We start from the raw sequence: 27,815 nt of genomic DNA on the forward strand, positions 1-27,815 counted from the left end.
CGTCCAGTCGGCCATGGGATTTACCAGACGGACACCGCATTCCCGTACTACTACTACTACCGCGGTTGCTGCTACGACCATTGCTGCTGCTATTACTACCGCTGACACTGTTGCTGTGCTACCACAAGACCGACCGACCGGCACCGAACCGGACGCGCTTTGAAACACATTTCGCTTAAGACGCACATCCGCTGCAGTGACGAACCGATCGCACACGTGTCCCACCGACGTTTTTTTTTTCTATTCGGTTTCACTGACTCGATCGCCACTGCTCCGAAGTATACTCTCCGAAGTCTGCCCACAAGCAGTACCCACGATCTCTGGATCAACGCCGTTCCGAAGACCTATAATATAGGTAAGTCACATAATAATTGTTTATTATTAATATTACACGGTATTACAGAGTGCTTTCGTTTTAGACATTCAACGCTCGTCATCCCGAAAAGTATAAATGTTTTTGGAATTGAATGTATTTTTTTTTTAATTATTTGAATTTAATACAAAACAAAATTGTTTACTATTTTTAACGTACCTAAGTACTTGTTAACTTTTTTTGAACGACATTTGAGTAACAATTTGTTACTATTTTCTATTTAATTTCATATTGGAATACAGATAATTTTTCTGAGTATTGAATTCTTGCATAAAAATCGAATTTCCAACGAGTCATGGGCAGTTACAATTTAAAAGTTAAAAGGTATAAAAGTATTTAATATTTAGATGGAGGGAGTGCAGTAGTGCAGAGGTACCTTGCTCAAATAAACTTTAAATAAGTACTTTTATACCTAACTTGTGACTATAAATAAAAACTCGTTTGAAATTCTCAGAAAGACATTCTGCTTTGCAATATGAAACTAAGATGTATGCTGTCATTCGCAAACATAAAAAAACTTAACAATAAGAAATGTTATTAAAAAAATAATAACGATAAAAATAGTAATACATCATTATTTTTTAAAAATGTTGTTTTGTAATGATTTGAAATTATGTATGTAAAAAAATGTTCTTAAAAACATTAATACTATTTGAGATAATAACTAAAAAAAAATAACCCGCAGTTATTGGATGATTTTTTTCCGACTACCAAGTTAAACCATTACGTATTACAAAGATTGTGTTTGAGCACGTTTGTATCGTGTTTTTCCGATGAAAATCAATACTGTATTTAATATGTTTTTTTAACTGTCCAAAAAATATACTTATGTGATTACTTATTACTGATTAGATTATATCATGGTAAACGTGTACTAATTACTTGATTTACCGGTCCGTATTGAACACGTTAATTGAAATTTGAAATACAAACACTAAAATTTTACAGATAACCGTTACCTTTTCGGTAGAAAAAAAATATTACCCAGGTAGTTTGATTGTTAACATAGGTTGGAATTTTATAAGTTCTAGTTCTAGTGCCAACTAAATCGATTAACTCGTGTGTAAAAATATTATAATAATAAACATTATAATATGTATATCTATGTTAAAATATTATGAACTAGTATTGCTTGTATGTACCTATGTATAATATGTAAATATTTCTCAAACCAATATGGTAGCTAAATATTTTTTTATGATATATACAATGAGCGTAGCTGTGATGGTATAATACACCTATTCGTGTATATATAGATTTATTCAGTTATGTGATTACGGCTTTATGTAATAGCTATACACTAAACATTAAAATATGTTTTGTCTGAATAAACATATAAATTAACGGATTATAATATTATATTCAATGCACTTAAATTATGCACTTTCTAAAATATATTTAATCAAACAAAATTATATCATCTTATACGTGGGTACTGAGTATGTGTTTAAGAGATTAACAATAATTTAGTTCAATACTGACCCTATAGAAGTCAAACAAGTAATATTTTATTGTTCGCGTTAAAATATAAATTTTTTGAAATAATTTATAACTTAAAGGAGTGTTAATGTGTTGTACCTATACTTTTCTTAAATTATAAATTCAATATATAAAATATTTGCATAATATAATTTGCACTTCTCAGTTCTCACATCAGCTTTAAAAATCTATTTATACCTTTATATACCATGTACATAAATTGTGGAAAATTCAAATTAATTAAAGCAATGCAATTTGTAAGTTCTTGTTTTCTTGTTGACGAGTTAATTAAATAGGTATTGATTGGTATTCTTGTGAAATGGTTGTGTTTTTTTTTATTAATTAACCCGTGGCAACTTATTGTGCCATTGGGTAGTTTTTAACTGTGTGGGAGGGTACTGTAGATTTAAACATGTTTTTACACAGTTTGGCAGATTTTTTAGTGGGCCCCCATAGGTATCTACCATGCCGGAAGAAAAATGCCGCCCGTAGCCGAGGTTTTGAACTGGCGTCGGTGTGCGTCGCAACCGACGCCTTAGTCCACTCGGCCACTCTGTCCCCAGGTTGTGTTTTTGTTAACGTATTTATAAGTGTTTCTTTGAACATTTTATTGTGCCACTTATTTCATAAGATTGCTACTCGCCCTGAATGGCGGTGTTATTTGAGGGACAGACACCGAGAGTCTAGACATGTATAAAGACATAAAGTTATGGTAGACGCGAATAATTATTGTATCGAGATAAAAATGTAAGTAGACAACAGCTTGCGAATGAAGCGAGATGTTTTTTGTTCAGTTATACGGGCCGGTCAAAACGTTTTCCCCTGCTATTCAAAACCAAACTGACCCTGAATATGAATAAAACTACAAACCATTAATTAAATATAAAAATTGCATTTTTTAAATGTGCTAATCGTATGGATAATGGATGTTTTTGTCGTAAATAGTTGTATTCCGCATTACAAGGAAGCGTATTTAGCACTTACGTTTCAAAATAATATAATTGCACAATGTTTATGATAAGTACATATTGATTATATTATAATAATTATCATCGTGCTATTTATACAAAATATCATTATTTCAAGTAATAAGTATCAAGTAGGTAGTTACAACATATTATTATGAATGTGCCATCGCACGTACTAGAAACGGGAATTTTCTTCAATAACTTAATTTAAAATTTAGATGTGAACACTACTATACGCACAGTATCGTTATAACTTATAATATAATACACGTTACCGAATTTTTATAACACTCATTTCACTGCTGTGCATCATCCGCTATAGATCAATGTTATAGTTGAGCTCGTTGTATTAGTGTTTGTATCTTATAATAATAATAATAATAATATGTCGGCATCAACATTTCAGTATAAATAATACATACAACACCAATATGACAATGGAATAGAGTCAGGGAGTAGTATAATATTATTTGCTTTGTTGTAGGTAAAATTGTTCAACCCTATATTTTTTGATCTGGACGTTTCGGCGGGGTCTAGCATAGTCGTAAAAAATAAAATAAGATGAGACCATTTTCTTCTTGAAACCGTTTGTTTCCGGAGTGATCGATCAGACTAAAAAGGTTTTTGAAGTTTTCTGCGCGCCAGAGAAAAATTACACAGTAAAGTACCGATTACTTACAAACTTTGTCGATATATATATATATTATATATATTTTTACGATATAGAAGTTGCAGTTTAAATCGAAAAACATATAATTTTCAATTATTGTCAGAACTTTATTATTTACGCCATTTTACGGTTATACTCTAACACGACGCATATTATGTTCAATAAATATAAAAATATAATATATATTTATATTGTGATATGTGTGTGCTCTTACGTCGTCACTTCGCTGCGATAATTCTAAACTACACTGCAAGCAATATTATGAAAGTTGAGTTTGACATTTGAGATTAAAATATATTAAACTCTTAACTCACGCAAGTCACACGCCGACTGAGTACTTACGGCGTGTTTTCGGTTTGTTAAATCAATACAATTGATCACTTCGATATTGAAACATCACGATCCAAAAGAAAAACAAAACTATAATATAAACGCGGTTCATATGAATTCGGATCGTCGTCATTCGTCGGTGGAAAACATATTAAATTGAACGGTAAGAGCTTTTGTCGGCTGCTGAATATTGTCGCGGTGAACGTCATCCGTCGTGTGATAAAATTTAATATTATGTGCCCATGTGTAATAATATTATATATTCGTAAAACGGAAAAGTTCTGAAGCAGTTTTCGGTGACGTGTCGATACAAAATACATCGTGTCGGAATGGCGCTTTCTCTAGAAAAATTACGGCAACAAAATAATAACAAATAATAATACACTATATAATAATAATAATCATAATATGTAGGATGTATTACAAGAACGGAACCCAACCTGTCGTGTGCACACACACACACACACAGTATATATGGATCGCGAATAGACACTTTTGATTTAACGTCGTTACGCATCACTCTATACCTAAGTAGCAGGTATGTGTTTATATATAACAATATTATATATCTACCTACCTGTCTACTACACCGATATCGTAAGACGATCGACTGGGCAGCATTTCGACGGCGAACAGTGTACAATTATTATTATATTGTTATGTACACACTGTATAAGTACACATCCATTATAATATATTATTATTATACTTACGACGTACGGTACGCCTCTTACTGGCCGGTATTATCTGTACCTATGTAAAATATAATTAGGTGCGCCGTGTGTGTAATAATGATGAATGTTGATGATCATACGACGATGGTGATGATAATAATAAAGACGACAACCGCGGCCCGCGATGTCGTAAGCGTATCATCGGTGCGATCATCGGCGCGACAAAACGGTTTGAGCATAATATTATATTTTAAGTACATATTTCACTATAAAATATTATACACAATTTTTATTCGGCATCGTATCCGATTTCGTCGATATTATATTATAATAATTCCGGCACACTGCCTGCTGCTATCATATGGACCGGACGGGCGTGAAAGCGATCTCCGCAGAACTGGACGGCGCCGGAGATCGCAACCAGAAGACGTCAGCTGATGTGCGCACGTAACGATTTTGACAGCTGAGGTTGATGGAGGCGTTATAATATTATTATTATTATATTATGATGTATTATGGAACTATTTATATAAAACGACAAGCGAGTACGCAACGTGTGTCTGTCGCGAGAAACAAACCTATGTTCGTCGGAATCTAAGTACCCTATACTCCTAACAATATAATAATAATACAACGTATTATATAGGTATTATTGTTATTATCGTCGTCGTTGCATATTATGATCTATTACCGAGCCGAGTCCCCCGCCGCACCGCAAGTGTGTTCGGCTGCTTTCTCTCCGATTTTTCGGCAACCACAAGCTGTCATAATGGCTAATAGTGTCGCGGTCGCCACAATATTATATAGGTTTATGATATTATATACGCATAACAATATAATGTTATATCGACCGTCGTCAATGTATCGTCTTCTCCTGCATAGATAATATTACTATTATGACGTGTGAGTAACATAACAATAATATTATTATTATTGACATCTGTTCTGCGACGACCACTGTGACGAGTGACGACAACCCGTGAAATCATCACGACAGCGAACCCGGAGGAGACTGTGGGCCCGCGATAGGTACCGAATAGACACATTACTTGGTACATATACCTACAGTAACGATACAGGACGCTGTGCAGAACTTAAAACGGCCCAGTTATGCGAACGCAAAAACGAACATGGACAAAAAATGAGCGATTACGAATATTGACTGTTAACAAAAAAAAATGCAAACTTTTTTTTTAACTTATCGCGTGCCACAAGTCGCATACTCGTACGACTCGTCGTCGTAATATCGCACGTCTGCACGTCTCTTCCGAATACTTCTATTTTCTTTTATTGTGTCGTACACAAAAGTCACAATTATTAATTATTATTATTATAATATTATTTCTACTCGTTACGTGTTTAATCAAGAAACGCGTGACTCTGGCATTATATTTTTGGGAAATTCAACAATTACATATTTTAACCTGATTTCGCATACAATTGTTTGAACATTTTTGAATTTGCAGTGTTTCGTGGTCGTAATTAATAACTATATATACTCAGTCACACGCACCATATATATTAATTCTTGTTGCAAATTCCACGTTCAAACGTAACTACTAACTATATACATAATAATATTATATTGTTTAGCATCCGAGTTTAGGTATTTCTGTTATTTAATTAAACATTATTCGTTTGTTGTTTGATAAATTTCCCGATAATGTTATTATGACTGATTTGAATTCCGAACGATTCGTTGTATTGAGTCTTATGTAAATGGGTTCATTATCGTTTCGGCACAAACGCTTTGAGTAGCAAAATTTTTAAACCATTTCTTTTGTAGTAACCGGTGGATTCAGCGAGCTGCTTACACAGTAGATACGAAAGTTTTATACAATATGATGTACATCGCTTTAAATGTTCTACTACGACCTTAAATATTTAGTGGAGAATGGCATTTAAGTTCATCTGTGCTTTTAACAATTCATGCACTTTAATCTCTGAGTACCCACCACGCGAAAAAGCCTGTACGAATACTTAAACGCGTAGCTAAGCATATTATGGAAAGAGAGAGTGAGTGAGTATAATATTCGTCTACACAATGCTGCATGTTTTGCTCATTAAAACGTTTCAACATCGATCTGTGTTTGATACCGGCAAAAACAATACACGAAAAAGTTCAAACGTCGTAGTTATTTTTGCTTTAAAGTTTAAGCGAAAAAATCATATTGTTGTTACGCTATACTCAAGGATAGAATCGTCAATATTATTGAAAGACGTATGTATGACATAATATGTATATACTATATAGACGTACATACATCAAACTGTTGGGGAGGTGGTGGGTGTTTGGTGGTATCAACGATTAATATTGTTGCGTTGAATAACAATATATTATACCTTTATCAGTAATAACAACAAGTTTATACACACACTATCACGAAATCTAGAACTTTTTGCTGCTGCCTCGAGTTAAGCGTTACGGATGAAGTACTCTGTACCAGTGGTATCATTTCAGTTTTTATTAGACTAGGGCAACTTTTCACTGCTTATCCGACTCGACATTTTTTTCACTCAGCATAGTGCTATAGCAGTTAAGGGTGGTGGTGGTTTGTGGAGGGGGGGGTGGTAAATGTGCCGACTTAAGGTTGATGTAAATACTAGACTGAGGCAAAAGCCCCAGTTGCCACCCCCAAATGACGCCACTGCTCTGTACCAACGTTTTTGCAGATGTTGGACTAATTTATTTTGTCATCGAGATTTTGGTCTGACGCAACCTATAGACCTACCCTATTCCTGACGTGTGGAATAGATCAACATTATGGAACCATAATTTGCTTATAAATCAATTTGATATTTTGTAACTGCAGCTCTAATGTGATGACGTCATTGAAACGCGGTAAAAGAATCGTTTTAAAACGACAGCACAATAATATGATCTGGTATACCTAATTAATATTTTATTATTATGTTTTTGTATTAACAAATACTTACGAGACATTCCGTTCGTATTTCCTATCTGACTTTTGTCCGTTGAATTATATCTCAATTAGTGTGTAATGCAACAATTGTAGATTGTTCGATGCGCAATAATGCATTTTAATTAAATCGGCTTGGTGTCAGGTGGTTGTTGCACACTATAATATTCTCGCACCATACGCGTCATGCATAATAATAATATAATATAATATTATTATTATTACGAGTTTGGATTGATCTACTTTAGATGACTCCGAAACTCATCGGCGAGATTTAGAGGCGGCTGATTGGGTACTCGGAAACTCGAAACACGTCTTGGGTCCGCAACAGTATGTGCGCCGTATACTTAAATTTTTTAATAATATGATTTTATCACGTTTTCAATCGTCTGTATTAATTTTAAAATTCGGTAATGATATTATAATATTACAACGTGTGGAGGGCGTGCAGATGATAATAATTGTGTTACCGCAATGATACGCGTGGCGAAAGTATCTTAGCGATTCTCCGGGAAACGCGTAAAATAATAATATTATGACAGTTGCACTCAATAATAATAATAATAATAATATGTAATTATCGTATCGATTTCATCTTGAATTTCTCGCGCCGATCTATGAATAATAATATTGTCGCTTTTCAATATTATTACGGCCGAGCAACGACTCGAGCTCAACTACCGAATATTACAATATAATTATGATGATAATTTGTAATGACGTGTTGCCGGTCGATCGTGAATTACTCAATTACCCACTGTCGCGATATTGTTATTATTATTATTATTATTAATATTATATTTACACGCACGTGTCGACTGTATAGAGTACTGTATAAGAGATTATAGTATATAATATTGAACACTATAATATATATTTTATCTAAAAGTTACCGCGATTTTCACACCAATATTTACATCAAACATATTATAACAGCCACCAGGTTATTAGTCCCAAAACGTTGTCATTAGACTAATATGCGCATCTATTTATGTATATTTTTAAGGATTAGGTACGTTTTTTTCTTGTCTGAAACCTCCAAACAATATAAGCATGTTTACTTTTGCGGAACAGATAAGATCCAAATCGAAAATTAAGAACCTCCGCCTTATTCACGTGTAAAACATGAAAATATTATGTTCATTCTTTCGGTCTATTGATGGACTATATTTTTACCTTAAAATATAGGCTACAGTAGTGATGATGATAAATAGAAAATGTGGTGAAACTTGTTTTAGTTTTTCGTTTACCACAAATTAAGATTTTAAACGTTAAAAATAAGGCGTGTAGTGTGTACCATCTAACTTTCAATCCCAAATATGAAAAAAATATTTCCAAATACATATTATAGAATTGAAAAATTAACGATTGCTGAAATGAGTCGTGCGGGATTTAATATTAAAAGTCTCGTTATTTCAATTTATTGTTCTTCGATTATGGACACCTTAGTTATATTCACGGATAAAAAACGTTATATCCGTGGTTATATTATTCAATATTTCAATCCATATAATGTGCACATAATATTATTACGTTTCAATATCCTATTGCAGGCGACTTCGGATCACGGTAATATCAAACACATTATTATTATTTTACTGTTTACATCATCATATCACGTTATATCATAGGTATATCTTGTGCTCGGTCGTTTCGTCGACGATAATATATTACCTATTAATAAATAAAAATAGGAAAATTCACTAATGCTCTAATGGTAAAAATATAATATTGTCTCTTCGTCAATGTGCAACCATCATCATCGTTGCACACCACACGCGGTATATACCTAGGTTAGCTACACGGTATACCTAGGTTAGCTAGAACGGTAGCTAATAACCGTAGACCGTATCGTCCGTAATCGTCAACCGCGAGGTTATGGTTTTTTGATGTCGCAGTAAAAAGGACTTAGTTAATAACAATATTGTCATCGTCATCATCGTCACTGTTTTGGTGATATTAATCGAATTACAAAACACGCACGCGCATTCCGAATAATAATTATAATATTTTATAATAATAATAATGAAAAAACCATCGATTCTTTCTTTCGAGCGTGGCGGCATGTGGTACGATAGTGCAATAATTTATTATGCTGTGTACCGCGGTTGTAGATATATCTACAACCGTGTTGTGTAAACTGTACGCGCGTTGTATAACGATAAACGATAAATGTATTTTATAAGCTGTACATTATTGCTGCAGTGCATCGTCGGGTGGCTGGCTCGTGCGAGTTTTCCGGTCGCGCTCGGTCGAGGTCGCGGCGATGGCGGGCGCCGTGTTATCGGAAACGACAAAAACATCGGGACGCTGGAATCGGGAAACAGATGAAAAAAAAAAATGAAATAATGTGATAATGCGGGAAACCCAAGTTTGTCACGTCTCGACGATTTCCTCTCGCCGGCTGCAGGTGCGGCCGTGAATAAACCTATACGACTACAACATAATATGTTATAGCCTATAGGTACGCGGACACACGCCACGGCGATTTTTTTTGACTTTTTGTACTATTTACTCACACGGAGCGTAAATTTATGATAATATAAGGTTTAAACCTACTTACCTACCTACCTACCTGTCGTCCCGCCGAGCGCCTTCTCCTCCCGCCGCCGTCTCCTCTTGCCCGCTGCTCATCGCCCGCCTGCAAACCAATTATTTCATTCGCACCGGGCCGCACTCACACACAGCATATTATACCATGTTACATATTATACATCCTACCACGTTCGCTGACCATAACATTTATTTTGTCGTACAGGTCGCATATTATTATAATATAGCGCGCGTCCTTGTCACACGATGACGTGCGCCCGCAGAGCTATATCGTTCATCTCCCCGCCCGCGATAACACCGCAGTCCGCACCGATCGCATTGTGTTTGCGCGACCCACGTGTCACGGTTTCTTTTTCATTTATAATATAATATTGTATAATTATTGTATGATTGTATAATAATTGTATAACAGTGTGATTACAAATGCGCGTTTTCGGTGCTGACGGTTTTTATTTTTTCGGGCCGATGTGTGGTTTTTCGGTTCTGATCTTTGTCTGTTGCTGCAGTCGACTTGTCGACTCCTCGTGCCTCATGATATTGTTTCGTAAATTGCGTATTGATATGAAATTCCTGCAATATTGTGATTGTCAGCAGATTGGTATTTAACTACTTTCAAATAGGGCTTTGAACAATATTTACAACCATTTACGACGTAGAGTTTTGACTTGCAACGTCTACTATACATTATTATGATTAAATTATAGGTAGGTACGTTATAAGCACCTTTGTATGAAAATAACACTAATAATCAATATTAATCATTATTATACGAGCCCTAAATACGGTGATTAACATAATAAGATAAAAAGGTAAGAATAAGTACACACTATATACTTTTGTACCTATATATTATAACCAGACCATAAACCCTAAGAATCATTTTTTCTATCATCAATGATCACCGCCTTTAAATCCGGTGCCTTATAAGGGGATAATACAATAGGTACGACAAAATACACCAAAATGGAGTTTCTGCAGTATTAAGTCCAAGAGTTTTGTTTTTCATCCTCTTTTTAAAAGGGGTCAACCTGACCCAACTCCTTTAAACTCGTTTTTCACATTACTTCCTTGAAACTGTACTTTACCCACCTATATACCACCTGCGACTATTATATGGTACGAGCATTAAGATAAAAGTTCGAAGAAAAAATTGACCGTTTACATCGATAAATATCTATCATTTTCTCGGTAAGAGTAAATTATTACTGTGGTTATTCCCCCCCCCCCCCCCAAACTGACCAAAAACTTGGTCCCGCTGTGAAATCGTCTGTATTAAAGGTCGTTAGAAAAATAGGTCAGTTTTTACGTCTCTGTTGGCTGTTGCACAAAAAAAAGATTCAGCGACATGTATTTTTATTTTTTTTATTTTAATACCATCAATTAGTCGTTTAGTTTTTTTGCAAAAAAAGTGATTAATGCTTATGAGTGCATTTTTTTATACTCGATATACGTATAGTATATTTTTGGAAAACGTATGTTGTGAGCGAACGGATTTAATGACACGAGTCTTACATAATATGCCTGCATACGTTATGTTATACAGCACGTCATTCAAGCAATATTTTGCTTTCACTTGAGATATTTGTTTTAATCGGTTCGACGAGAACCTACATATTAATTAATAAATGTATTTTTTTTTTGTCTTATATTGTTGTTTATTTATTCAAAGGAATTAATTCCGTACAGCTTCCGAGAGAAAAATTATAATTATAATATGGATAATTATTTATACAAGAAACAAACTAAGTATTGTTCATTAGATTATATTTTTATTTTAATTTAGTGATCATTTTGACTCATAACTATGAGTTATTGTCATTCATAAATTTAATCATAATGCCGGCTATGTTGATGACGTCTATTTGTCAGTGACGTCGTTGCAGTTTTTAATAAGAGGGAAAAATATTTTGACCAGCCCATAATATAACTGAACAAAAAAATAACTCACTACACTCGCAAGCTAATTTTATAAGACTCACATTTTTATTTCGATAAATTCCCATCTTACATAACTTTATATTATGTATCTCAGTGTCTGAGGAGAAAATAGCCTTATATAGCAAAGAAGACGTGGGAAGCTAAATAACAATAATTATGGTACCTACTTACCTCAGTCAATTTAGGTTTTTTGCCAAATCAAAAAATTGTAAGTACTTTCGCTTTTATAGAAGTATTTTTGAAATTATCGATGTATTTAAAAATGATAATTTTGTTTTTAGAATTTCTATTGTATCTAATGTATCCTAATCATTAATTATAAATATTCTTAACTTAAGACTGTATTATTTTTAAAACTAATTTACCGTTTGACAGTAATCTAAATGAACATAATAAATACACTTCCAGTTTAGTAGTTACGTGGATGGAAATTAATTTAATTTATGGTAAATAGTCTTTATTATAAAATTATTATAAGTACTAGCTGATCCTGCACGGTGGTGCCTGTGATAAATTAAATGCTCGTGGATTTACCTCTTCTTAAACTCCATTAAATTTAAACTGCACAGATTTTTAATACAGTTATTTTGGTGGTTTTCACAAATTATACAATACTAGTCCAACATTTTGTCTAATTATAATTATTATTTTATTTTCTGTACCCAATGGCAGCCCCATATTACACAAACAAAAAATATATTAGTTTTTCGTGAGCCAAAAAATCCCTGCGTGAACCCCTTTTTAAAATACAAAATTTAAAAAATTGGCTTCGAAGTGGACATCCTCGGGATAAGATTACCTACCTATATATGTACCAAATTTCAGAACCATTAGTGCGATACACTTTTGGGGCTGTGGTGGTTCGCTTAGACATACACATATTACACACACACACAAACATACACATCACCTATTATTAATAGATAGGTTGTATTATTACAACAAATTGTATGTTTTTTTTTCATAAAAAAATTACTGGAAAAACTATTTCATTGAGTTATTATGAAATATTAATTAGATCGAATAACTTCGTAGTTCTAAAGCACATGGTGTTGGTAAAATTAGAGCGAAATTAACTATTATGATGTGTAGGTTTTATCCTTATAGGGTGTTACCACTGGGTATCCTCCCTAATCTTAAGATTTATGTTAACCTATTTTTACTGTCAATTTATTATCAAACCTACTTATTGTCCATAAAAATATTGTATAGATTGTAGAAATATTTCAATATAATAAAAAAAAAAGGTTTTATCCGAATTGATTATTATAATATATTTGAATATTTTAATCGATATTTTTATATTTTTTTTATAATATGCACTTTACTATATTCCACTATATTCACGTAAACAATTACAAAGATATTGTGTACCTACTCAACCAATGAGTGAGGGTGAGGTGTGCCTAATGCCCATACACAATTTTGTTTTTAGAAACATAATAATCAAATAAAATGTAATAATATTAAACAACATTTATGATAGTTGTGATATAGGTACGAATTACGAAATGCATTTGAAATATAATATATATATTATATTTTAATTTACGTTAATTACAGCTCTGAAAGTATTTATATGCGTGTTCAAGTTTAATTTTAATGATTGTGTTTTTAAGAAAAAACTTATGAATAAGTCATTTTTATAATTATTGCCACTTTACAGTGTTAAGAGGAAAAATAATGATTTGAAATGCCTTTTTAAACAACTTTTTTTTGAGTTACTAAAATTTTTCATTTTTATTTTTTTTTTAACCAATTATAATAATACATTTTTATTATTAATAAAATAAGTATACATTTATAGTTCTCCATTTGATTGTCCTTAAAGATTTAGAATATCTAATTGATATTGTAAGGCAATTATTTCAAATTAGTTTTGGGAACTTAAAGGACTAAATAAATCACTTTACCAAAACGTGAACCTAAACCAAATCCAGTTTTTCAACATTGATTTCAATATTATTTGCTGACTACTGTGGAGCGGTTGTGGTATTGCACGTAACGTAATGGATTAAATGGAATTTCACTTACAATTGAATTTCATCAGATCTTAAAGTTTTAAACCTAATTTAATTATAATAAATAATTTAAAGCGATTTCCAGTCAGCTTGAAAACAAACAGTAATAAAGGTAAGCTTATTATATTCACCATTTCACTCTTATACTTTATTTCTACTTAAATAAATAAATATTACTATTGTTTTAAACAATGTTACAAGAATTAAATTGAAACCCCTATTGGGCCTAAATTTCGTGACTTGTTTCTATCACTAATTTAAAAAAAATTATTTCCGTCGGGACCTATTATAATAAAATAAAGGCCTAATTTTTTGAATACTTCAAAATTTCTAAATTTTTAATAAGCAATAAATACCAAAATATCAAATTAACATCATGCCAAAGTCCAAATACCATAAAATTACGTAATAAAATCCCACAAACAATTTATCTTTTAGAAGAGGGACTCAAATCATAATATTCTAGTGTAAATAGTGTAATTCAATATGCCCTTCTACAAACTTAACAATTGTATTCATCCATTGTTTGGGAACTTGTGCTGTAAAAGTATATTTCCTCAAAATCAATCGAAATTTCAATTAAAGTATGTTTATTATTGAGATTTAATATAGAAAATAATTTTTAACGAAGTTAATAATAAAACATGTTACAAGGCACGTCGCTAGGGTACAAACAAGTTATACGCTGTTTCAGGGTGGTTTAATTTTGTCTAAAGACATTGAAGCGGAAACATTAAATAAATATTTTATTTTATAAGTACCTAATTAAATATAATTTTCGGTTTAGGGCGGACCTGATGTCATCATAAATTCATATCCAATGAGTTTAAAATGTTTATTGATTTCCAATGTAAATAATATTAAAAACCGTCCGCCAGTAACAATGTTTTTTTTAATTATATTTTTGTTGATAAATTAATGTCTAAAGAAGGTCATTAGATATATACCTACCTACACATTATAAATTTATATATTTTATATTCAAAATTATATTTTATGATAACGGACTACTCATATTATGTACTATTTTACGAACGATAAATAACAACAAAATAAATGATTAGGTAGGTATTACAATAATTGTAGGAACACATTATTCAAGTATATCATGTCATGATTCATATGCGTTATTTCAACTATGTATATAGTATAATAACAGATATGTCCATTCTGTTTGACAATAAGAACGTCTAAGCAAATACAATGCGTGTGCCGTTATAGGTCTTATATAATACCAAAGCCAAAATATCCACAATAAGTCGAGGGCCACATAGATCTTATATAGTTATTTTTTAGAGTTGTTTTATTATTATAGCTGCAGCAGAAATAATATTATACATATTTTATCATAGCAAATATTATATCATAACAAAACGAGTACAATGTAAGGCTTAACTACATAACAGCCAGTCAACACAATGTGGTCAGTACAATATATTAATTTTGTTTCGGTTTAAAATACTTCAAATCACTGCCGCGCACATGAACCAGTAAACAATATTTTATTTGTCTCGGTATCATTCGCACGAGGTTCGTTCAGATTATTTTATCGTTTGACGACGCTATATTGTTTTTCACGAAAATCTAGACGACTTTATTGCAGTATCGCAAAATATAACAATAAATAATATTCACTCGTGCAGTATATTTTTGATCACGTACCTACCTATTCACACGACGGTTATAAAAAAAGATAATATATTATGTAAGAAGTATATGAGCAGTCACCAACTCCATACATTATTATTATTATTATTATTATTATTACTATACATTTATACCATATGTTCGGGCCCAGATATACGCAGGTATAGTAAATTATACATTTTATAGTATTATATACAACTCTTGTCACGTGAGCAATAAGGCACGGACTCCTTTTGACATGTACACTGCAGGAGGTCTGATTCATTGTTATTTCTACGTTATTCAACTGTAAAAATAAAAACTTAACTTTTGATTCGTTTTCGCACACATAATATAAGCGTGTATAAAAGTCCCATCACAAGCCATATATACAAAGTCGTTAGAAAAGTACGTCGCGTAGTCTACAATATTATATTACGTATTGCCATGTAATAATGTTTATACCATATTATCGGTTGAGGTTCCTTGAAAGTTGAATTTGTTTTTATTTATTATATTTGATATATAAAGATTTGTTTCAAACTCTTTTTGAATAATGAGGTATATAATATAATACATTATAAGCGGAACACAAAGTTGGGTACATATTATATCTGATAAACAGCGTCCTTGCAGCGTATGGTACACACGACTGCTTCCTGCATAAACAAAACTAACACATCCTGGTATGCAGTGTAGACCTGGCGCACATATAAGGCTTGGGGATCAGTCCTGTAAAGAAAAATCGCGCCTAAAAATACGTCGGACAGACGGTAGGATTGTTATCGTCATCTGATGGCGTGTTAGCTACCAAAGCAACTAAGAGTTACCGATATTATTTTATTTTATTTTATGCTATAATATAGTAATCAAATGTATATTTGAACTGCGTACTGCTGCCTAACACGAGATAATAATAATTTTTTGAGTACTAGAGGTGTACCACGTACGCTATCACTTTAAAGCCGTCGAGACCTAAGTATTTACGCGTACAGTCATGGAACGTTTATGAACCTTTACCTAATTTTCTCGGTTTCTGTTCCTAGAAGAAACGAAAACGTTCCTGTTCCGGTTTTGGTACGACTTTTAGAACGAAACGATAATTTCCGTTCGCTAATGAAAATGAAATGATTTTAGTAATATACTCTCAAAATACCAGTTACTGGTTTCTAAAGTGTTTAAATAAGGGCTAAGGGACGTCCGGGTACCCGACGGGTTCCACCATCTTTATAATATTGTCGAAGATATTGATTTTTGATTAGATTCAACGTATAATATTTACTTTTTTTTTATAATTTATTAATTATTAGTTGTGTAAGAACGCCTGATTTAAATACATGCCAATATAATAATATTGCGTGCCGAATATTTTTGGACGCAATTCGTGTGGGTACTACCTATAATAAAATATAACACATAAATGTACGTAATACAATAGGTGTATTATATTAGTATATATTAGTTGACACGGTGTGGTTAGAACGGCACAACGTTCGTTTTTTTTTATTTTTAACAAGCGTTGTAAATAATAATAAAAATAATATAATATTATATTCGTCCGATACGTCAGATTTCGTGAAAAAGGATTTCCAATTTTTACAAAGTATAGGTAGTAATAGTAGGCTGCAGATATTGTACACTCGCGCAGCACAAAACGACGTATTACAACATTATTATCTGCCCAAAGGTATATAATAGTAGGTAGGTATATATTATATTAAAATATCGAGGCGCTTTTTAATGATAATGCATTTTTTATAATATACATTGTATGTTGCACAAGTCTATTCTTCGGGATAATATGCGTTCTGTCGGTACGGAATTCGCTGAAAACTATTATAATATTATGCACACTATACCTACGCACTTTATTATTCATATAAAATTATTATATTAATATTATTATTATTTAGGCGGAAGGTTTTTGTGTACCTACGATATAATTTCTTTAGAAACGGTCGGATCGATTTCCGTCTCATACGATAACTTTACTGGCGTTGTGCAATCGCTGTTTGCACAGACGACAGTTTCCATAAATCACGGCGCTTATAATGATAATATTATATGCCGTTGCCGTGTATAACATTATATCGTAGGTATAGATGATCGTTAGGTGTTAATAATTCATAATTGACTATCATATTATCGACGTCGCTGGCTGCGAAGACGCCATCGAGCTTAACTATGTATATTATACCTAAGTCCTAGGCGGGTACGGTATTGTTTGGAGTAGTTGCACTCGCGCGATGTCGCTATAATAATATATTAATAATTTCTGAATATTATCATCGAACGTAGTTACGTGAAGGCAGACCGGGAACAATATTTCTATCGTAATTATTCGTAGATGCTCGCTAGCACGAACAGAATATTATAATATGCAAGATAACACGAACAGAATAATATGCAATGGCTATAAGTTATAACGATATTATTGTAGATGGGGTATCTAATAAGGGCGCTCATAGGGTAATTTTCATGGGAGGATAAAGTTTAACTAGGAAGTTCCTAAACCTATTTACAGCAAATTATAGGTAACAAGTTGGTCTTTATTGAAAAATAACGAGGAAGAAAAGGAAATGGTAATTATGTTAAGTTTACATTGTAAACGTTAACTTCAAAAAAACTGAATAGAGAAATAATCAAGAATTTAAAACCATATTTTATGTTTAATTTTTTGCTTGCATGCATGATTATTTTCCAAGGGAGCTGTCCCTCCCTTACGCCCCTCACCCATCGACGATCATGGTACCTAAGCAAGTGCGTTTTAATAGCGGAAAATTCAAAAATTGCGACGAGAAAATGTTATAATGAAATTGTCATTAATTGACCATCATATCGGCGTCAATGGCCGCGGAAGTTGATGCGAAGACGCCGTTGAAAAAAATAATAATATATAAAATCGTATACCATCAAACGTAGTTATGTGCATACAGATTGGGAAAATTATTGCAATCGTAGATGCTCGCCAACTTGACTGAAATATAATATGCCATGGCTATAACATTATTATTATTATTATTATAGATGGTACCACGTCTTAAACGTGCGCGATTTAAGTGCGGAAAATTCGAGAAATGCGACGGGAAAATATTATAAGTAATGAAATCGTGCGGGTCGTTATTTGAATTGATAATGTTTTGTGACGATGGAATTAATTCGACACATCACAAGTGATTTATTTCTTTGCAAAAACAAAATTCAAATGAAGGCTTCCCCTCCTCCTCCTCTTCCGATTCGTCGGACCGAAATGTTTTTGCTCTTTTTCGTATTTAGTTTTTTTTGTTGTTTTTTTCATTAACTTGCATTTTACACGACAGTATATAAATTCCGATGAACATCATAACCATAATCAATTATACTCACAATGTTTAGCCGTTTTATTTTTATTTTTTACTTCAACTGTAAATTCATATAATATACAATCGTATTGTTATGATAAACAACAACTATGGTTATTGTCAAACTAGACTCGTCGACTATCGCAATGTTTCGTTACCCAGCACGTCATATTCGATATACTTGGAATTGTTTTGATTAAAGATAACAATATTATAACAAGATGGATTTAAAATATTCGTAAAAATTAATCAAACAATTATTAATTCAAACTGTTTATATTAGCGACTTAGCTGGTCACTACGAGTATGTTTCACGAGCATTACGTTTCACCAATCAAAATACACGCGTCGAGCATTTTATTATTAAATCGGTCGAAAAATAATTGTTTATCAAAAAATATTGTTTTGTGCGCAGTGATACTTGGTTATAGTCGATAAGAAAGAGTCAAATCGTACATACGACAACTATATAATACAGCGCATCGCGCATGCTGCAATTTATAATAATAATAGTATTCACTAAACAAATAATAATAATTATTGTAATATAGTTACCGATGCTATTACACAGTTTGTACGGTAAATGTTCTTTTTAAAATTATTTACAAATTACAATAGCTATAGTTCAGTCATTATTGTTGTTGTTTTGTTTAATTACACATCTCACCGCGTGCGTATAATAATTATATGTATTTAGACGTGTGGACGATTTGACAATATATCACCAATTTAAATATCGTTATTTAAATGTTGTCGACGAATCCACCGCAACCTATATATATAATACTACTTTGCTGCAATGTCCTACTCTCGCGATAATTTAGCTTTTTAATTATGCGTTCAACCGTTCAACGCGTAGTATACACCTACACAATATTGTACCTATTTCGAATTTTTGTTGTCGTCGTTTTTTATCGTATTAATTAAAGTCAAACAGGTAAATTGCTTCGAATTAAAAAGAGCCCGGCGTGTACGAGTCTTGTAAAAACTACGGTGTCGGGAATAAATACTATATAATATATATATAGGTATATATAATAATGTAGGTACCTTTATACACGTCAGCCGAGTGTGCTGTATTTAACAGATAAGAAGGTCTCCGGCGTAAATGTACAACGGACAACATTATAATAACAGCGGGTTACCAAGTTGGTTTTAAATTACCTGCGTCGGGTTTTTCGCGGCAAATTTACGTTAAACGATTTCGGCCGTTGCCATAATTATATATTATAATGTTTTAATAATTATTCGACTCCGCAGAAAAATGAAACGCATACTATGCCGGCCATAATGGAAGTTTGGAGAAGGAGAAAAGTAAACAAAAAGTCGTTATGATAATATATGAAAAAAAATATAATGCAATAAAGTACCGCGTTGTTATATTATTATAATGAAACTTTATTATACGTATTATACAGGGTGTCCCACGAGGGTTTACTAATTATTTAAAGTGACAGTGTAATGGAGTTTGCCTACCTCTGACGACTTTAAAAAGTAAATCTCTCTGTACTCACACAGTTACACCCTATACATACGTAACACGAAACTACCTACGTTAATGCAGCGTTTAGTAGTTACTGAAGTCTGAAACCGAATGACATGCGCATAAAAACGATGTTGTTATAAAATATAAATTATTATTATGATGGAAATAGGGCTGACGACATTATTTACGTGTAGATATAATTTAAAAAAAAAAACCAATTTTTTTATACCTAATTATTTTCTTCTTTAAATGCAATATTTTGTCGTACCCCTGTAGTACCTACCACTCTGTTTTATGTACGTTTAAAATACACGATAAACGTTAGGAGTTTGTCTATAGTGCTCCGACACAACTTAAAAAATCTAATCTCTCTCTGTACTTACACCTAACGTTCTGTACCTACGCGACACGAAACTACGTTATACTGCAGCGTTAAGTCGACACTGAAGTCCGAATGCGGAATGCCATCTGCATAAAAACGATGTTTTTATAAAATATAAATTACAATAATAATATAGAAATAGAGCTGACGAAATAATTAGTTGCGTGTAGTCGTGTAGATGATAAAATAACCCAATTTTTTTTTCGTATACCACACCGCACTTTTATCGAACGACATTTACACGATAAACTACGTTCTGTTCCAGGAACCAATAAAAAGCGACGATCGCCGTGGAAATGCATTGGCTGTGCAAGTGTGTCGTCGGCTTGACGGTGTTGGCCACCGCCACCCGATCAGCGACGCTGCCGAACGTGGCGCAGAAATGTGTGCCGCCCGGGCCGGGGCTGTCGCTGAACGACTTCCTTTCTGGCAAGTTTTACCTGTTCGAACGGCAGCAGGAGTTCAGCATCAAACTCTTGCAGACAGCCGTCACTGCTTCGCCCAAGCAGAACTTGATATTCTCGCCACACAGCATATACACTGCACTGCTCATCACATACTTCTTGAGCAACAACGAAACGGAAGAGACGTTAAAGCGTTTCCTCAATCTACCGCCGGAACAGGTAAGCATCGCGATCGCAGCAACAATCGAAAGTTTCGCCTCGTTTGTTTAGACGTAGGTACCATAGGTGGAACTAGACATTTTCATTAGGCAGTTCGAGAGTCGTTTTATGCCTAACGATGACAGGACTTTTTAAAACTGTATATTTCATTAATTGGACTACTGCAGCAGTTATTCAGATTTAAAGTAGCATTTGCATTTCCAATATTATTATTATTATTAGGTACAATACCTATAGTAGTATATGATAGGCTATCATACCCAAAGTAAATAGGGGGTGAGGGCGATAGGAAACACCAATGATCATACATATTATGAAATACAGCTGATATTAAATACATTTTAATTTTTACCCTAAAGCTAATATTTATAAATCTAAACGACGGTCGTATGGGACCATTATTTTATTTTTCTTCAATCATATTAGGTTTTAATTTATAACCTAACCTGGTTAACTCAATGCTATTATTAAATAGCAGCGTTGAATGATTTGTTTAAAAAATATTAAGTACTTAGTGTCTAGTAATATAGTTAGTAAATAGTATACTAACGATTTACTATTAAATAATAACATAATATGGATAAAATGTTATATTTAAACACATTAACTTTTTATAATTGTATTACTACACACATTCTCATCAAGTTCATTAACTATTTTATTGATTGCATTTTTTATTTGATTTTTATTAATATTATATCATTGGTTCATATTATTAGATAAACATTCACGTAAACTTTTTATTAGAACTCTTTATTACTTTGTTATTTAAATAGTCTTCCCTGTGGAATTGGGAGAGTTTCTTGAACGTGTTATAAATATATAATATATATCGTATTTTACGTACGCTTGACTAACCTGTATGATTCAAAATATCACAGCATTCATACAAAATAAGTTTATAAAAGTATAGTTAAGGGTAGCATATTTATATACAATAAGTGTAGGTATGCAAATTCATGGTTTCAATATATATACGTATATAATTACGATGTATAAATTATATGACTATAGGTATTAATTATATATTATTATATAGGTAGTGACAGTTCAAAGAAAAAAATTATGTTATATTGTATAGAAATAAATCGCTTAAGAAGATCATAATGCGTATGTAAATCATCACAATAAACAGGTGTAATAAGCTTTTCTCAGCATTTAATTTTTTTTTCTCCTAAGATATTAGATAATAGGTGAATATTATTTTCTTATTAAAAAATATTCATGCATAATATATAAAAACATTTTGTTTCGTTTTTAGAATATGTATATGACCTATATACTAAAATATTATAATTCCAGATGAACAATTATTAATACAATAAAAGTTTCAACATTTTTTTTCGTAACTCTATATCAAATACATATATTGCTACCGCTGTAATCGCATTATTTACTATATAAATATATATGGTAGGTCTAGAAATATAGTATGTATTTTGTAGTTAAGTGCGTAAACAAACTCAAAAGTCAAAACTAACATTTGAAATGTAGAGTAACGGTATACGGTAACTCGTATACTATTCATTAAAAAAGTATGCTTTTTCGGTTTTCCGTTTTGCTCTTACTAGTTTTCAACTTTTAAATCAGATTAATTTTGTTTCAGTGTAGAACTTTTAGTAAGTTTTTAGTATTTTGCAATGACTTGGGAATTTTTGCGACACACACACAGTTTATTCTGAAGACAGATCCCGCCAAGTAGCGGAAATTCTACTAACTCTATAAAATCGTTTACGAAACCTAGTAAAATTGCGTAAAATATAATAATATATAATACACTTAAACTTCGGAAGACTGCAAATGACTGATTTTATCGTCGACTGACCTAATTCATAATTTTTACAGGGCAAACTGAGCGTGATGCAAGCGTACCGCATGGAGAAACTGTTCCACTCGATGAGGGCGTTGAACACAAGCGGAGATTACGAGTTCAGCTCGGTGGACCGCCTGTTCGTTTCCCAGAGACTTCCGATACAAAAGTGCATTGCTGACGTGTTCAAGGACGAGGTGCACAAAATGGATTTCGTCGTCGATCCCGAACTGGCTCGCATGTACATCAACAACTGGGTGACCAACCAGACCAACCAGCAAATCAAGGACCTGTTGCCCGAGGGAAAAATCACGTACGAGACGAGACTTGTGCTGGTGAGCATATAATCGCATCATAACACAGTAAATTCTTGTTATGCCGAACGTCGAGATCTCAAATTTGTCAAAACCTCGACGCTATCGAAACACATAAATACCATTGCGATAAAACTCAATGTCTCGAAATTTTTTCTGTTTCCCTATTGAGTTTCGACAAAACGAGAGTTTACTATATAAATCATTATTGCATTTTATGATATCGGATTGCGCGAATCCAATTGAAAACAACTTCTACGTCACGCGCATATATACATGTACCAATACGTATTAACGTTTCGTGTGTTTTTCCACAGGCAAACGCCGCGTACTTCAAGGGCTTTTGGAGCTCGAGGTTTTCCTCGGAGAGCACGAAAGATGAGGTGTTTTACACTTCACCCACCGAAAACGCGTATGTTCCGATGATGTGGCAATCCGGCGTTTTCAACCTACGTAAGCATATATATATATATATACTACACCATTCGTTTAAATGAAAAAATTATCTTGAACGTGACGTATGTTTTCATATTATACATATTGTTGGTAAACCTATGACTCGTACCTGCAGCTATATTTTATATTTACTCTTTGCCACGAAATGCATATATATATAGGTAAATACAATGTACTTAACAGAAGAGGCGGTTTAAAATGTTTATATTATTTGATTATGCAAGGTACATAAGCACCCACTCGTCCACCCATTCAAACTGAATTTGAAATATGTATTAGTTATTATTTCAACATTAGTACCTATGTGCCTACATATATATCTAAGTGCAAATACCGTTTATGATTTGATCGCAAACGCATAACATTTGCGTGGCCGATGCCCAGTTAAGCCGAATTTTTTTTAACTAGACATGCATATTAGCAGAACTATATTTCGTCTGACAGTATTTTAGCCCGTAGCAATTTAGCATACAATATTTTCGTCGACATCTAAAATACGGTCCAAATATTTTTGGATCAAATACTGTCGTCTAAGATATAATTTGGTCGGTCAACTTGTCGACTGCAATATTCGGCTGAAATACTGTCATTGCAATTATTTTACCTGTTATCATTTCAATAATTTATTTGAACAACTGTGAAAACATTAGAAAAATCATATCTCACAGTGGGGTGGTGATTGATCCATCTATATATTTCAATATGTTAACCTTAATATTTACCAATATATATTTTATATTTGTAAAAACCACCGCCCTTCTCAAATCCACCATTGCACAACGACATTTCGAACATAATAATAATACCTGTAACCCGGTTTGTGTAGTGAGCTCTGACGAGTTGGGTGCGCACGTCCTGGAACTCCCGTACAAAGGCGGTGACATCAGTCTGTTCGTGATCCTGCCACCTTTCAATAAACAGCGTGGAATTAGTCAGCTTAGTAAGAGGCTCAATACCAACATTTTGCAAAACATTGTTTCGTCAGGTGAATGGACGTCGCGTCCCGTCGAGGTGTCTCTACCCAAATTTAACGTCGAACAGAGCATGGACAACCTCGTGTCGGTAAGCGAAGTTTATAAAATATATAATTACGACAAATTGATTTTGTGTTCGTTTTTCAAAACTAATAATTTATTAAGTATATACCTACGATGGTTAGTCGAATTAAAAGGGTTTCTAGAATAAATTAATAATCTTTTTTATTTCAAATAAGTATAGCTATGCGTGATAGGGTTTTTGACGCATTTTAGTACGAAAATTGGGTCACAGGAATAACTCTTTTGCTTCGGGAAATAATTAGATTTCTATAATTTTTGCTTACAAATATGAAGACGCGAGGAGCATTGGATTCTGATTTAAAAATGATATATTTTAATGTTTTAATAAACGCGTATTCCATAATATGTATTAAATGTTTGAGTATTTTTAAAATTAAATTTTATGGCATTATTTAAAGCTGATTCAAAAATTGGAGTTCAATACAAATTGGATAAATATTTTCTCGTTTAAATAAAAAAAAAATTGATCTAAATCTGATAATTTTACGAGGCGCATTATCGTTTTTCCTGAAGTGTATTTTATCGTTGAAATAGTTTGATTGAATTTTTCCGATTGTATAACTGTCGTGCCACGCACATAACAAATTTATTGAATAATTGTTGACCCTTATAGCTGCTCCCTAATCTAACCTGTTCGGAAACGTTTAAAATAAAATATTTTTAACTAATGTTTTGTGATTGGTTGTCGGAATGAAAAAATACTTCAGCTGAAACAATATATTCACGTTACAATCATTACAGTTATGGTATTTACACAACTGCAGTTTATCGTGTCCATAACATTATAGTACGTCGATAAATCGTTTATTATGATAATAATATTTCCCACCCAATCGACAAAATACGCGTTAATCACGATGGAAAAAAAAAATAGTTTTAATTACATAATACTTTTTACTACCTACCAATAGCATAAAATAATAATATTATCGATAGAACTATTTTTGTCCGAAGCAAATCTTAGAAACGTTTTTTATTATAATTGTAATAAATGTATTTATTTTTGCAAAACATTTAAATGTTAACGTATATTTGTTGATATCGACACGTAGAATATTAATCTTATACGCATATAAAGGACCGAATAAAATTGTTTTATACATCTCATAATAAACATATTTGGTAGGAAGGCGTCAACATAGAGTTTTTGAGAAAATTAACTTTTATTAAGTATTGTATGACTAAAAAGTAAAAACCTTAAAATAAAATCGCTGTTCCGAAAAATTGGAACTATCAATAAGGCAGAGCACTCGATTTTGTTCTCATCCAGCGATATATTATTATATATTTTTTTTTTTCCTGTTTTAACCGACGACGCCGCGGGATCTGCTTTCGCATTGCTTCCGCGGCGCCGCCATCGTTTATTGACGGTATCAAATATTAATACATACGTGGGGGGCAGACGGGACAGCTCCCCGACTCACCCCGTTCAAGTATTTTCAAAATTTTACATTAACAATAGTAAACTGAATTTTAATGCATTTTAAGTTTTACTGGACCTCTTCCTGACCTTCTCGGGCCGACCGGAGTTCGCCGCCCTTGAATTCGCGTACCTATATTATTATATTTATCGTGTTAAGTAATAACCTTTGGGCATTTTTTTCAGCTACTGGAGCAAATGGGAATCGGAAACGTGTTCAAAGGCAAAGTCGACCTGTCGGCGCTGACCGGTAACGCTAACGACGTGACCATCGACGACGCTGTGCACAAGGCGAAAATCTCCGTGGACGAAGAGGGCACGATTGCCGCGGCGGCCACGTCGTTCCTGATGTCCCGGTCGTCCAGGCCGGTCGAGCCCTTCAAGTTCCGGTGCAACCATCCGTTCATCTACTTCATGTTCGACAAGGTCACCGGATCGGTGCTGTTCATGGGCGTTTACAATTCGCCAAAGTCCAACTAGATCGGAGAATATAGACGCCGCCGCCGCATGTTCGTCGACGGACTTGTGCGTGCACTATAAAACATACCCCCGTGCGGGATCGCAGTAGGAAGGCAACCTATAATAATATTATGTAGGATTGTGATCGATCGCTTATTACGGCGTAAGATGTAAATATTCGTACACGTCTAAGGTCATTATTACTATCATTATTATTATTATTATTATCATTATTATTATTTGTATGTATATATTATTATTATGTTATTATTCTAATTTTACGCCAGTCGTTTACCACCGCGTGTGGACATTATATGATATGTCCCGTAAAACGAACAACATAGACCTCTGATCGCGACTGTACCCATACACCTCAAGGGCGGTATCCAGTATTGGAGGGCACTTAAAACCTTTTTACGAAGCTGATTTTTTTTAGTAATTAATGAAAAATGATATTGTAGTTTTTTTCCCCCCAGTGCACCCCTCTTGATCCGGCCTCTATACACCAGCACTCACGTACACTTACGTCACACGTGGGCCGCGAAGGTAGTTTTCAAGATTTAGGTTGGGTACCACAAGAGTATGTTATCGTATTGTTTTCATAAATCTATATTTTGGAATTTCCTTTATATTATTTACAATATACCAATGTAATATATTATGATAGAAAAAATGTATTTTATTTTTGTGATATAAACACTGCAGCGTAGTGTGCCGCCGAGTCGACGTGAGCGGTCAAACCTTTTGTCAATTTATAATAATATATAATAATAAGCCGATGTCACATTTCTCTCATTTACCGTGTTCGTCGGAAGACTATACAAGTGTAGGTATAATTTATACGTGTATATTTATATGATTATAATATTGTATTAATATTATGTGTGAATAAATATATATATATATAATATTA

The 27,815-nt window shown here is 33.0% G+C and overlaps 1 protein-coding gene across 1 annotated transcript; it reads left to right on the forward strand.

Annotated features, from left to right (window-relative positions):
* On the forward strand, positions 1-27,815 carry LOC132939148 (serine protease inhibitor 88Ea-like). The gene is made up of 6 exons (XM_061006174.1): positions 1-355; positions 21,028-21,385; positions 23,231-23,530; positions 23,827-23,962; positions 24,792-25,027; positions 26,630-27,815. Exons 2-6 carry the CDS (start codon positions 21,059-21,061, stop codon positions 26,921-26,923), a joined length of 1,293 nt encoding a protein of 430 aa, XP_060862157.1. The 5' UTR covers positions 1-355; positions 21,028-21,058; the 3' UTR covers positions 26,924-27,815.

This window comes from Metopolophium dirhodum, chromosome 2 (genome assembly GCF_019925205.1).
Source record: "Metopolophium dirhodum isolate CAU chromosome 2, ASM1992520v1, whole genome shotgun sequence".
Classification (NCBI taxonomy): domain Eukaryota; kingdom Metazoa; phylum Arthropoda; class Insecta; order Hemiptera; family Aphididae; genus Metopolophium; species Metopolophium dirhodum.

What these genes read in the sequence shown, in the direction of transcription:
- LOC132939148 (XM_061006174.1), top strand. Translation starts at nt 21,059, where the DNA reads ATGCATTGGCTGTGCAAGTGTGTCGTCGGCTTGACGGTGTTGGCCACC. An exon ending in TCAATCTACCGCCGGAACAG is followed by an intron (nt 21,386 to 23,230) that starts GTAAGCATCGCG and finishes TAATTTTTACAG; the next exon opens with GGCAAACTGAGCGTGATGCA. An exon ending in ATCCGGCGTTTTCAACCTAC is followed by an intron (nt 23,963 to 24,791) that starts GTAAGCATATAT and finishes CGGTTTGTGTAG; the next exon opens with TGAGCTCTGACGAGTTGGGT.